The sequence below is a fragment of the Geotrypetes seraphini genome, chromosome 3 (genome assembly GCF_902459505.1).
Source record: "Geotrypetes seraphini chromosome 3, aGeoSer1.1, whole genome shotgun sequence".
Taxonomy (NCBI): Eukaryota; Metazoa; Chordata; class Amphibia; order Gymnophiona; family Dermophiidae; genus Geotrypetes; species Geotrypetes seraphini.
In genome coordinates, this window is record NC_047086.1 from 411,948,925 (window position 1) to 411,962,909 (window position 13,985).

General features: G+C 43.1%; 1 protein-coding gene across 4 annotated transcripts in view; it reads right to left on the reverse strand.

Annotated features, from left to right (window-relative positions):
* Positions 1–13,985, reverse strand: part of RRP36 (ribosomal RNA processing 36) — a 109,189-nt gene that overhangs the window by 80,734 nt on the left and 14,470 nt on the right. For all 4 annotated transcript variants that reach the window (XM_033939074.1, XM_033939076.1, XM_033939073.1 and 1 more), the window contains exon 3: positions 1,472–1,616. In XM_033939074.1, the coding sequence (XP_033794965.1) occupies positions 1,472–1,616 (145 nt within the window). The remainder of the gene's footprint in view (positions 1–1,471; positions 1,617–13,985) is intronic.

Below are 13,985 nucleotides of genomic sequence, written 5' to 3' on the forward strand. Positions count from 1 at the left end.
TGCTCTGTACAGCGCTGTGTGTGTCTGATAGCGTTATAGAAATAATTAACAATAGTAAATAAACACACACCTCTCTCTTGCCACCATAACGATTATAGTTATTTCAGGAGGCAGGCCCCTCTCCCCCCCCCCCCATGACATTATTGAGCACACACTCATACACTTCAGACAGTACTACTCGAAAGGGTCCAGACAAGAGTGACTAAAATAGTTAAGGGGCTGGAGGAGTTGCCATACAGTGAGAGATTAGAGAAACTGGGTCTCTTCTCCCTTGAAAAGAGGAGACTGAGAGGGGATGTGATCGAAAATTCAAAATACTGAAGGGAATAGACTTAGCAGATAAAGACAGATTGTTCACCCTCTCCAAGGTAGGGAGAATGAGAGGGCACTCTCTAAAGTTGAAAGGGGATAGATTCCGTACGAACGTACAGAAGTTCTTCTTCACCCAAAGAGTGGTAGAAAACTGGAACGCTCTTCCGGAGTCTGTCTTAGGGGAAAACACCCTCCAGGGATTCAAGATAAAGTTAGACAAGTTCCTGCTGAACCTGAATGTAGGCAGGTAGGGCTAGTCTGAGTTAGGTCACTGGTTTTTGACCTAAGGTCTGCCGTGGGAGCGGACTGCTGGGCATGATGGCCTACTGGTCTGACCCAGCAGTGGCAATTCTTATGTTCTTAATATGGAACAATCAAATAACAAATATGATACAAAAAGGTTTTTCAAAGACCATCAAGCCCACATTATAAACAGTAAAGGCAAATAAACAAGAAAAATTTCCCAAATGGAACAAACCATGGAATGGAATTTTCTTTAAACTCTCAGCACTGAAATAAAAATATTTAAAGACCCTCAGTCAGAATCAGAATAATCACTTCAAATTATTTCTCATTACCCTGTAAGAATAACTCTAATTGTATTGGTTCCAGAAAAATATCCTTATTTTGTGAGTGTATCAAATAATTACAGGGGACTTTAAAAAGAACGTAGCTCCCAGAGCTCTGGATTTTTAAGCCAAAAAGGCCTTCCTCTGGAGCTGCCACGTCGAGTAGCATCATAATCTTATCACCAGAAAATTTAGCCTCTATTTTTAAAATAAAGTTTCAAAATCAAGATTTTGTCCACTTCATTTAAGTGGACCTTTCCTGTATCTAGTCTTGAGAGTCCTCAAGAAATTCTGTCCAATTAAGATCAACAGACACAACTGGTCCATTCCATGCTCTCCTGCTACTTTTTTCTTTTGAGGTATATAATATATATTGGAAAAAACTAAAGAATCCGCGTTTGCCATACCCAATACTTCCTTAAGATACTTCCTAAGGAGTATCTCTGGGGAGATGAAATGTGTCTTAGGCTATTTTAATATGTTTTTTTGTTTCACTTTTCTACTTTGGATTGTTGGATTTATGGATTTTAGCTTTTCAAATGTTGAAAATGAACAAATAAATCCCTAGAAAACCTTTGGGGCTGGATTACCTGTTCTTGTTTAGTCGGGGCTCCATCTTGTGGCCGTCCATGGCTCCCTGCTCAGTCTTTGCTCCATACGCCACCTTGTTATACAGTTTTGTGCCCACCTTGTTCTGAAGCTGTAACAGTTCCTCAAAGGACATGCCAGAGAGCTCTGTGAAGCAGCGAGCGAGACATGTCATTACTGAGCACACACACATGCACTTCAGACAGTGAAACGACAGATGTGTTATGGATGCTCAAGGCCACTTGCTTTATTGTCTCCAGCAAATGGATTCCCACCTCCTTGTCATTCGTAATCTCATCCCATCACGTTCTATACCTTTAGATACTTTTGCCACCTTAAATCAGGTGTTTTCAATGAATTTCCATGAGATACATCTGCCTGCATTACTTCCACTCACGGAAAGCTCTTCATGGACAGAAGCTATCTGATTCATAAAGTCAGAGAATTCTTCCTTGCCTGACTGCTGATGATTTTGCATTACATTTTAGTACAAAATTGAGGGTCTTTTGTAACGTTTTAATACAGAAGTGCTCAGCTATTGCTGGTCTAAAGTTGGGTCAAATTCTGAACAGGGGTCAAGGAATTAAATTAGAAGATTTAAAAGCTCTAAATCCTTCCATTTGCTCTACAAGGGTTCTAAAAATGTTGCCTCATTATGTTCTTTGGAAAATTAATCATTAAAATTTAGCATTATGCCAAACAAAATGAAACAGCTACTGTACAGCCGTTACTGAAAGAAGTCTTTAGACCTGGCTGATTTAGGAAATTATAGACCAATTTTGACATTGCCAGTTTGGTCACAGATAAAAGGATTCTGAGGAAGAGCGTAACATTTGAACCCTTTTCAGTTTATTATGAAGAGAACCCACAGTGCTGAAACTGTTAAAGCACTGTAGATGTATATATCATAATCTGGGATGGAAAAAAGGTGCTTTTTTCGGTATCAGCATCTCCTGGTTCTAACAGGAGCTGCTTGTGCTGTCTGCTGAGCTTTCAAACATCAGCAAACAGCTGAAACTCACAGCCGCAGAGTTAAGGGGCTCCTGTAAGCAAAGCAGATTACAGAGTAACACCATAGGTAACAACAGACTGGTCAACAAAAAAACCCATCGATGAAGTTACAGAGTAATACTTTTAAAACCAATAGGAGGAACGCTCTGAAACACGTTGCTAGGGGATATGGTAAGAACGGTTAATGTAGCTAACTTTAAAAAAGTCCCTGGAGGAAAAGTCCATAGTCTGATGTTGAGGCAGACATGAGGGAAGCCACTGCTTGCCCTGGATTGGTGGCATGGAATGCTGCTACTATAGTGGTACCTTGATTTGCAAGCATAATTCATTCCAGAAGCATGCTCATAAACCAAAGTCCCCATAGGAAGTAAGGGAAACTCGCTTGATTGGTTCACCCCCTCCCGAGCCCACTGGCATAGCTCGCTTCCACCCCACCTCAAAAAGACCCCCCATGAGGTCACTGGCGCGCCCCTACCCCCCCCCCCCCCCCGAGAACCAGCCTCGCCCCCCCCCACCCGCGAACACCTCCCCAACCCCCAAGAACTGGTATTGCCCACCAAACCCTTACTCCAATCTGGCACTGGCACATAGCACCAACCCACAGGACGTGCCGATAACTGAAGATCCTGCTTCTTGCTGCTGGGCTGGGCCTTGAGCATCTGCGCATGCTTAAGGTCTTCTGGCTCCTGCTCTCTCCGAGATTTTCGGGGAAAGCGGGAGCCATATGGCCTTGAGCATGCACAGATGCTCAAGGCCCAGCAGCAAGAGGCAGGATCTTCAGGCACCGGCACGTCCTGTGGGTTGGTGCTGTGTGCCGGTGCCAGATTGGGGTAAGGGTTTGGGTGGAGGCGATGCCAGTTCGCGGGCGGGTGGGGGGCTTGCAAATTGAGTTAACACTTAGTTTGTGAGGCACGATTTGCTTGAGTGTTTTGCTCGTCTTGCAAAACACTCGCAAACCGAGGTTTGACTGTATTTGGGTTTTTACCAGATACTTGTGATTTGGATTGGCCTCCGTGAAGACGGGATACTGGGCTAAATGGACCATTGGTCTGACCCAGTAAGGCTATTCTTATGTTATATACAAACTCAACTAAATTCACTAACAGTGGTATAATAATTTAGAATTACTAAAAACACTCTGTCCACTGTGTCCAAACAATGCCACCCAAATCACAAAATTATAGACCTAGTCTACTTTTAACATTATACCCTCCTATTTAATCTTCTATTTTATGCCTCAGATCTGGAGCAAAAGCACCATCTGGTATCTGTATATGGTAGCTCACCATGCTCCTGATTTTAATCATTGGCAAAACCCACCTTCCTTTCAGTGCTATATAAGTGATTAGTAGTAGTAGCAGCAATATGACAAACTGAACAGTAGCAAATCGCCTGGATCAGATGGTATACAACCCAGAGTGCTGATAGAATTGAAAAATGAATTTGCAAAGCTATTATTATAATTTGTAATTTTTCTTTAAAATCCAGCATAGTACCAGAAGACCGGAGGGTGGCCAATGTGACACTGATTTTTAAAAAGGATTCTAGAGGTGAATCGGGAAATTATAGACTGGCGAGTCTGACGATTGTGATGGGCAAAATAGTAGAGACTATTATACGTGCTAAAGATTAGTGAGCGCTAAATTGGTTAGTGCACCTTAATATAAGGACCCCAAAATGACAGAACATAAAACATAAGCATGGATTAAAGAGGGTAAACCAACATGGATTTAGTCAAGGGAAATGTTGCCTCACCAATCTACTGCATTTCTTTGAAGGGGTGAATGAACATATGGATAAAGATGAGCCAGTCGATATTGTATATTTGGATTTTCAAAAGCCGTGTCACAAAGTACCTCACAAAAGACTTCAGAGAAAATTAAAAAGCATGGGATAAGAACTAATGTCCTATTATGGATTAAGAACTGGTTGAAAGACAGAAATGAGAGATTAGGTTTAAATGGTCAATATTCTCACTGGAGAAGGGTAAATAATGGGGTTCCTCAGGGGTCTGTGCTGGGACTGCTGCTTTTTAATATATTTATCAACTATCTAGAGATGGGAATAACTAGTGAGATAATTACATTTGCTGATGACACAAAGTTGTTCAATCACAATAGGATTTTGAAAAATTGCAAGAGGACCTTGTGAAACTGGAAGACGGAGTTAAAATGGTAGTTGACGTTTAATGTGAGCAAGTAAAAAGTGATGAACTTAGGAAAGAGCTATAGCTCCTCCAACATTAGAGGGAAGGCTTCTGGCTCAGCTGCAGGACGTATGTAGGAGCCGCTGCCCATGGCTTTGTGAAGAGAAACGACTGTGGCTGGAAGGAGGGAGCTGGCCAGAGGAAGGCACGTACTTGGGGAACAGAATGGAGGGAGGGAGAGTGAGAGAAGGGCGCATTGGGACATGGGAGGGAGGGAGGTGGCATTAGAATACCGAAGGTAGAACAGGAATCTGTTTGTAAGTATGAGTCCGACGTAAGTCGGATGTTCGTAAAACAGGGACTACTAGTATATCTTTTTGAAGGTGCTGTCTCCAGAACTGTACATAATATTCTAAATGAGGTCTCACCTGTCTTACATAGGGGCATCAATACTTCCTTTTTTCTACTGGCCATTCCGTTCCCTATGCATCCAAGTATCCTTCTAGCTTTCACCGTCACCTTTTCAACCTGTTTGGCCACCTTCAGATCATCACAAACTATTGCGCTCAAGCTCCACTCCACTTTTGTGCACAAAACTTCTTCAACCCCGCCTAAACTGTACAACTCCTTCAGGTTTTTGCAGTCCAAATGCATGACCTTGCACTTCTTAGCATTAAATCTTAGCAATCAAATTTCAGACCATTCCTCAAGCTTCACTAGGTCCTTCCTCATGTTATATACACCAGCGTTTCTTAACTCAGTTCTGGTATACCCCCTTGCCAGTCAGGTTTTCAAGATATCCACAATGAATATGCATGAAAGACATTTAATGGAGGCAGTGTATGCAAATCAAATTTATGCAAACTCAATGTGGATATCCTGAAAACCTGACTGGCAAGGGGGTACTCCAGGACTGAGTTGAGAAACACTGATCTACACTACCTATTGCCTACTCTACTGCAGATTTTGGTATCATCCGCAAAAAGGCAAATCTTACCTGACAGCCCTTTGGAAATTTTGCTTACAAAAAATGTTCAAAAGAACAAGCCCAAGATTTGAACCTTGAGGCACACCACTGGTAACATTGCTTTCCTTAGAGATCTCCATGGACCACTACCCTCTGTCGTCTTAACCAGTTCCTGACCCAGTCAGTCACTACGGGCCCATACTGAGGGCATTTAGTTTATTTTATTAGATGTTTGTGTAGAACATTGTCAAAGTCTTTGCTAATATCTAAATACACTACATCTTGCATTTCTGACTAAACCTGCCTCTAGTGAATCCATGTCATCTTGGGTCCTGTAATCCACTGGATTCCAGAAACGTCACTATTCTCTATTTTAAAAGCATTTCCATTAATTTTCTTACTACAGAAGTCAGTTTTACAGGCCTGTAGTGCCCTACTTCTTCCTTACTTCCACTTTTGTGGAGAGGGACTACATCTGTCCTCCTCCAGTACCACTCATGAGTCTAGAGAAGCACTGAAAAGGTCAGCCAGTGGAGCCGCCAGAACTTCACTAAGTTCCTTCGGTACCCTCAGATTACACTACCTGACCCCATTGCTTTGTCCACCTTCTGTTTAGCTAGCTCCTCACGAACACAATCCTCTGAAAATTGATCAGGGTCTACCACATCTCCTTCCCTATTTGCTTTTGTCTTCTGTGGTCCTGCTTCCAGTACTTCAGTTGTCAACACAGAACAGAAATATTTGTTAAGCAATTCAGCCTTTTCTTTGTCAGCTTAGACATATTTCTCTCCTTCACTTTTGAGTCTTTCAATGCCTATTTTGCACTTCCTTTACCATGTTGGCTGGTTTTTCTTCCATTTGTTATTTTTGCCTTCCTACTACTCAACCAGCCTCTCTTAATTTTTCCCTGTCTTCTTTCTGTGATCTTTTCTAGTTTAGGAAAGCTAACCTCTCTTTCCTTACCTTTCTTATATTTTTCTCTTTGTGCACTACTTAGATCATTTTTTAAGTGGTACATCAAACTTTAAATAAACTTGGAAACCTTTTCAGCTTCTATTTTTGAGAACCAAATTGGCCTTCTTTTCCTCTTTCTTTTACTTACTTTCCTTATAAAATGGTTTGTTGCTCTTACAATAGCTCTTTTCAGTTTTGCCCACTGCAAACAACAATTCCTGGACGTAATCCCCCATCTGAAGAAAGTTTTTTTTAAAAGACTAGAACTTTTACTTTTGAACGTGCAGAATACTACTTTATCAGCCCAAGATGTAGCTAATTTTTTCATCTGAAAAATAGAATCTCTGTGTCAGTCTTTTCCTGTTTTACCTCCTCCAATATCTTCACCAGATAATACTACTTGAATAAAACAACCTGTACTTTGGATCCAATTCCATCATCATAGATTCTCAAAAACAATCATGGTTTGTCACCTTTACTTTTAAATAAGATTGTAAAGAGTTTAGAAGGGGTCATTCTTGTAGATTGGAAAACTGCCGTAGTATACCCCATTTAAGAATCATTCACTTGATTTGTCACAAGCTTCAAACTTTAAACCAATTTCAAATCTTCCTTTTATTTCCAAAGTTTTGAAGCGCTTAGTTTTTCGCCAACTTTCTCAACATACAGAAACTTCATCCTTTTCAGTCAGGCTTCAGGAAATTTCATTCCAGAGACAATATTAGCCTCTCTATTAAATGATTGTTATACTGTGATTGATCAAGGCAAGGTAGGCAGTGCTACTGATTTCTCTTGATTTCACAGCAGCCTTTGACCTTGTCAGTCATTCTTTGTTATTATCCCAATTAGAATCATTAGGATTAACTGGGACAGTTCTTAAATGGTTTTGCTCATTTCTTACAGAACAGACAGCTTTAGAGGTGGAATCGCCAGCCATTGTCTGATCCAGCGCCCTCTATGAGCAGAAATTGGAAGACTGTGCGTCCAAGTTGCAGATGAAATTTAATGTGGACAAATGCAAAGTGAAGCACATTGGGAAGAATAACTTGAATCATAGTTACCGGATGCTAGAGGGTTAGCGCCCCAAAAAAGGATCTAGGTATCATTGTAGACAATACGATGAAACCTTCTGCCCAATGTGCGGCGGCTGCCAAAAAAGCAAACAGGATGCTAAGAATTATTTAAAAAGGGATGGTTAACAAGACTAAGAATGTCATAATGCCCCTGTATCGCTCCATGGTGTTACCTCATTTGGAGTATTGCGTTCAGTTCTGGTCTCCTTATCTCAAGAAAGATATAGTGGCGCTAGAAAAGGTTCAAAGAAGAGCGAACAAGATGGTAAAGGGGATGGAACTCCTCTCGTATGAGGAAAGACTAAAACAGTTAGGGCTCTTCAGCTTGGAAAAAAGATGGCTGAGGGAAGATATAATTGAAGTCTACAAAATCCTGAGTGGAGTAGAATAGATACAAGTGGATCGATTTTTCACTCTGTCAAAAATTACAAAGACTAGGGGACACTCGAAGTTACACGGAAATACTTTTAAAACCAATAGGAGGCTCGGTGCTCGGGCCGCTGCTATTTAATATCTTCATAAATGATCTAGAAACAGGAACGAAGTGCGAGATAATAAAATTTGCGGACGACACCAAACTATTTAATGGAGCTCGGACTACAGAGGACTGCGAAAAGTTGCAAAGGGACTTGAACAAATTAGAAGAATGGGCGGCGAAATGGCAGATGAAGTTCAACATTGAAAAATGTAAAGTATTACATGTGGGGAGCAGAAACTCGAGGTACAACTATACAATGGGAGGGATGTTATTGAATAAGAGTACCCAGGAAAGGGACTTGGGGGTAATGGTGGACATGACAATGAAGCCGTCGGCACAGTGTGCAGCGGCCGCTAAGAGAGCGAATAGAATGCTTGGTATAATCAAAAAGGGTATTACAGCCAGAACGAAAGAAGTTATCCTGCCGTTGTATCGGGCGATGGTGCGCCCGCATTTGGAGTACTGCGTCCAATATTGGTCGCCGTATCTTAAGAAGGATATGGCGTTAGTCGAGAGGGTTCAAAGGAGAGCAACACGTCTGATAATAGGTATGGAAAACCTGTCATATTCTGAGAGATTGGAGAAGCTGGGTCTCTTTTCCCTGGAGAAGAGGAGACTTAGAGGGGATATGATAGAGACTTACAAGATCATGAAGGGCATAGAGAGAGTAGAGAGGGACAGATTCTTTGAACTTTCGAAAAATAAGAGAACAAGAGGGCATTCGGAAAAGTTGAAAGGGGACAGATTCAAAACAAATGCTAGGAAGTTCTTCTTTACCCAACGTGTGGTGGACACCTGGAATGCGCTTCCAGAGGACGTTATAAGGCAGAGTACGGTACTGGGGTTCAAGAAAGGATTGGACAAATTCCTACTGGAAATGGGGATAGAGGTTTATAGATAGAAGATTACTGCACAGGTCCTGGACCTGTTGGGCCGCCGCGTGAGCGGACTGCTGGGCACGATGGACCTCGGGTCTGACCCAGCAGAGGCATTTCTTATGTTCTTATGTTCTAAATATTTTTTCACTCAGAGAATAGTTAAGCTCTGGAATGCATTGCCAGAGGATGTGGTAAGAGCAGATAGTGTAGCTGGTTTTAAGAAAGGTTTGGACAAGTTCCTGGAGGGAAAGTCCATAGACTGTTAAGCTTCTGCTTGCCCTGTATTGGTAGCATGGAATATTGCTACTCCTTGGGTTTTGGCCAGGTACTAGTGACCTAGATTGGCCACCATGAGAACGGGCTACTGGGCTTAATTGACCATTGGTTTGACCTAGTAAGGCTATTCTTATGTTCTTAAGTAACTGTGCTTTATCTGCCGTTATCTACTATGTTACTATGTAACACATCCGTTGGTCTGTGGGGATGGGGGAGCAGTCAGATGCCATGTTTGGCTGGCTACTCAAAGATCAGCTTGGAAGAAGCAATTTCAGCATGAGGCAGTGATTCTTCTCCTTTCCAGCTACTGTAAAGAGCTGAGGCAGGCTGCAGCACATTGTCAGAACAGGCTATAGTGAGTAAGACTATTAGAACCTATGAGATGAATCGAGGGGGGGGGTTCTGAAAATAAGTTGTTTTTTTTTTTTAAGGTTCCTGCATGTTCCCCTATTTCTCACCCCCTGATAAATCCTAAATTTGCTGTTTTTTGACTTCAGTTAGTAAGATCTTTTAGCAATTTTAGGCATGAAAATCTTGACAGCGGCCATCTTAGATTTTTAGCAATCTTTTTTTTTTTTTTTTTTTCAAACATTCCCTGCACTTCCAAAACTTAAAGTTTTGCCTCAAAACTGGTTGGGCTGGAGTCCTTGGACACATTTACCCCAGATTCAAGCCAGGGTTGTGCAAATTCTGCTCCTCAGGAGCATCCTTGCATCACATGCAGTGCTGCACGGACCAGAGAGATGGGAGCATCCAGCTTAACCTGTCCTCTGCGTTCTCGACTGACAAAAAGGGCAGCTAGCCCTCTGGAGTAGCATTTTCTGTTTTCGGTGCCTGGAAATAGTGATTGTTCCGTGCGAAAGGACGTGGACGTCCTGCAGCCCAAAAAATGCAAAGTAGAATCATCAACTCCTTGTTTCCTAGTTCAGCTTTCTCCGCAGAATTTAATAATCTATTGTAGATAGCCTTTCTGGAGAGCCATGCTCCTCCTGCGCACTCTCACTGCACTTTAGACTTGCTTTGTCAAGGCCTAGCCTCCCAAGGGACTTCTTCACACTTACTGTCCACGGTTGCACCTCTGCTGCCTTGCCGGGTCTCATTTAGGAGTCTCTGCATGAGCTGAATTTAGACACACAGCCAGCTCCTTCTACTGTGGTTTGTGAGGCATGATTTGAGGGAATGTTTTGCTCGTCTTGCAAAACACTCGCAAACCGCGTTTCTCGCAAACTGAGGTTTGACGGTAATTGTTTGATTTTGGAACATTGGGATTCTCCAGAAAGGGGTCTCAAAGTAGCGAGAGTAATGTCACAGCTATATCCTATAGCACAGGAGTGTCTGCAACTTTTTAGCCAGCCTAAAGTAGATTCCTTGGTTGCACAGGTTTCTAACCACACCTCCCTTCCAAGCAAAGCCAGTGTGGTGCTCAACAATATGCAGGATGGCCGAGTAGATAAGTCTGGGGCCTAGCACCTTCCTACCTGCAAACACACTTCACTCTACATGACCCCACACGAACAACCAGAAACAAAAACATCTTTGCATACCCAAAGATCACAGGCTGCAAATACAAATCCTTCCTAGACAGAACCTTCATGTTCCAAGCAAACAGACAGCAATCCTGGCTGGGAAACTACATAAATAAAGCCAGACAGACCTACAACGCATTCTGAAAATCAATTAAAACCACTCTATTTGACAAATTCTTGGCTTAAGCAATTGACCTTCTCCCACTTTATTACTGCCCCACTGCGATCCCTGATGTGTTTCTCAGGTAACCCCAATTTCTCATGTATTCTCTCCCTATGTAGCTCTCATCTCTCCCCTTGTATCTTCAATCTATTATGTATTCTCTCCCCATGTATTGCCAATCTATTATGTAATTTATCTCTTCAAGCACTCTGTAATTCGCAGTGTGACAAGGCAGTGGCTGCTGCCAGAAGGATTCTGGGCTGTATAAAGAGAGGCGTAGTCAGTAGAAGGAAGAAGGTGTTGATGCCCCTGTACAGGTCATTGGTGAGGCCCCACTTGGAGTATTGTGTTCAGTTTTGGAGACCGTATCTGGCGAAAGACGTAAGAAGACTTGAGGCGGTCCAGAGGAGGGCGACGAAAATGATAGGAGGCTTGCGCCAGAAGACGTATGAGGAGAGACTGGAAGCCCTGAATATGTATACCCTAGAGGAAAGGAGAGACAGGGGAGATATGATTCAGACGTTCAAATACTTAAAGGGTATTAACGTAGAACAAAATCTTTTCCAGAGAAAGGAAAATGGTAAAACCAGAGGACATAATTTGAGGTTGAGGGGTGGTAGATTCAGGGGCAATGTTAGGAAATTCTACTTTACGGAGAGGGTGGTGGATGCCTGGAATGCGCTCCCGAGAGAGGTGGTGGAGAGTAAAACTGTGACTGAGTTCAAAGAAGCGTGGGATGAACACAGAAGATTTAGAATCAGAAAATAATATTAAAGATTGAACTAGGCCAGTTACTGGGCAGACTTGTACGGTCTGTGTCTGTGCATGGCCGTTTGGAGTAGGATGGGCAGGGGAGGGCTTCAATGGCTGGGAGAGTGTAGATGGGCTGGAGTAAGTCTTAACACAGATTTCGGCAGTTGGAACCCAAGCACAGTACCGGGAAAAGCTTTGGATTCTCGCCCAGAAATAGCTAAGAAGAAAAAAAAAAAATTTAAATTGAATCAGGTTGGGCAGACTGGATGGACCATTCGGGTCTTTATCTGCCGTCATCTACTATGTTACTATGTTACTATGATTGTCCAGCCTTCTTTCAATGTGAACCGTCTAGAAGTCTTTTGACTAGGGCGGTATAGAAAAATATAGTTATTATTATTATTGTATAGTTCGCAGGAGATTTTTTGAGGCAGTGGCTTTAGGAGTCACAGCTGCCTCAGCAGTGTCCTTTGTCACATGTGCTTGTCTGTCCAGACTGCGCACTTTGGAGAGTGACAGCGATGAACCATCTTTTCAGCTACTTCTATATGCTACTCCCGGTTTTGGAGGGAAGAGAAGGGAAGCCAGCACGCACACGATAGAGCCCCGGAGGGAAGCTTACAACTTGCTGCTTTTACTTGCTTCGGGCCTTCCTCGCTGCCGGGTCCTGCCTTCGCGGAAACAGAAAATAGGCAGGATCCTGCAACGAGGAAGGCCCGAAGCAAGTAAAAGCATGCTGGCAAAAAAAAAAAAAAAAAAAGGCAGGCGTCAAACAAAATTTTCAGCGGCGAGTCAGCCCGGGAAGGAGCATCGGCGGCAGCAGCAGGATTAGCTGGGCGGTCATCTAAATCAGCCGGGCGCAGCGCCCGGCTGTAAGGCCCTGGGGAGAACACTGCCATTGTACAGAGCCATGGTGAGACCTCATCTGGAATACTGTGTGCAATTCTGGAGGCCACATTACTGTAAAGACGTGCTCAGAATTGAATCAGTTTAGCGGATGGCCACCAGGATGGTCTCGTGGCTCAGGGATCTCTCGTACGAAGAAAGACTGAACAAATTGCAGCTCTACACTCTCGAAGAACGTAGGGAGAGGGGAGACATGATTGAGACATTTAAGTACATCACAGGACGTGTCGAGGTGGAAGATGATATCTTTCTCCTCAAAGGACCCTCGACCACAAGAGGGCATCCGCTCAAACTCAGGGGAGGGAAGTTTCGTGGAGACACCAGGAAGTACTTCTTCACAGAAAGAGTGATTGAGCATTGGAGCAAGCTTCCAATGCAGGTGATCGAGGCCAGCAGCATCCCAGACTTTAAGAATAAATGGGATACCTATGTGGGATCCCTACGAGGGTCAAGTCAAGGAATAGGGTCACTAGGGTATAGACTTGAAGGAGTGGGTCAGTAGAGTGGCAGTATAATTAAGGGGGTCAGAAGACTTAAAGGGGTGGGTCAATAGAGTGGGCAGACTTGATGGGCTATAGCCCTTATCTGCCGTCATCTTTCTATGCTTCTATGTTGTGTCCTCCCTTAATAGTCCCTTTCGGGCTGCTGAGTTGGAATCTGCTATCAAATCTCTTCATTTTGATCGGGCCCTGGGCCAGGATGGATTCTCGGGAGACTTTTACCGTGTTCTATCTTCCCATCTTCGTGGCCCCCTGTTGGCCTATTTCAATGCAGCTATTGCTCAGGGCTCCTTTCCACGTTATGCTAATGATGCCCTTATCTCTTTGCTGTTGAAGCCGGGTAAGGAGGCTGACTCCCCGGGTTCCTATCGTCCCATCTCATTGATTAACATGGACCTCAAGCTATTTTCTCGTATGTTGGCAGACCGCCTTGCTCCACATCTTGTAACCGGGTCTGTGGCCTGAACGAGCCTCCACAGCACCTCACAGTGGTTACACACACAACAACACCTGCGTGTGACCCGGCCTGGAGTCACCCTGCAGGCAGGGACTGACACCAAGAGTAAAACCAAAAATAAATCACAATTCCTCAGAAAAAAAGAAGTAAATCAAAACTCAGGATTTATTTTCTTTTAGGTAGTAAAGTCAGGATTATTAGTAGTACTACCAGCAACAGGTGAGTAGAAGGTCTTCAGTTCAAATTCAAACAGCAGAATCATGAACAGTCCAAACATAAACTACAAAAAAAAAACTTTTTATTTTTTTTTTATTTTCACCTCACTGGGTTTTGTGCTTCCCTTAGCATTCAATTTAGCCTGCTCCTAAGCAGGGCATTTAGTTCATTACAAACCACAAAACACAACAGGGTTTAAGGCACAGGATACC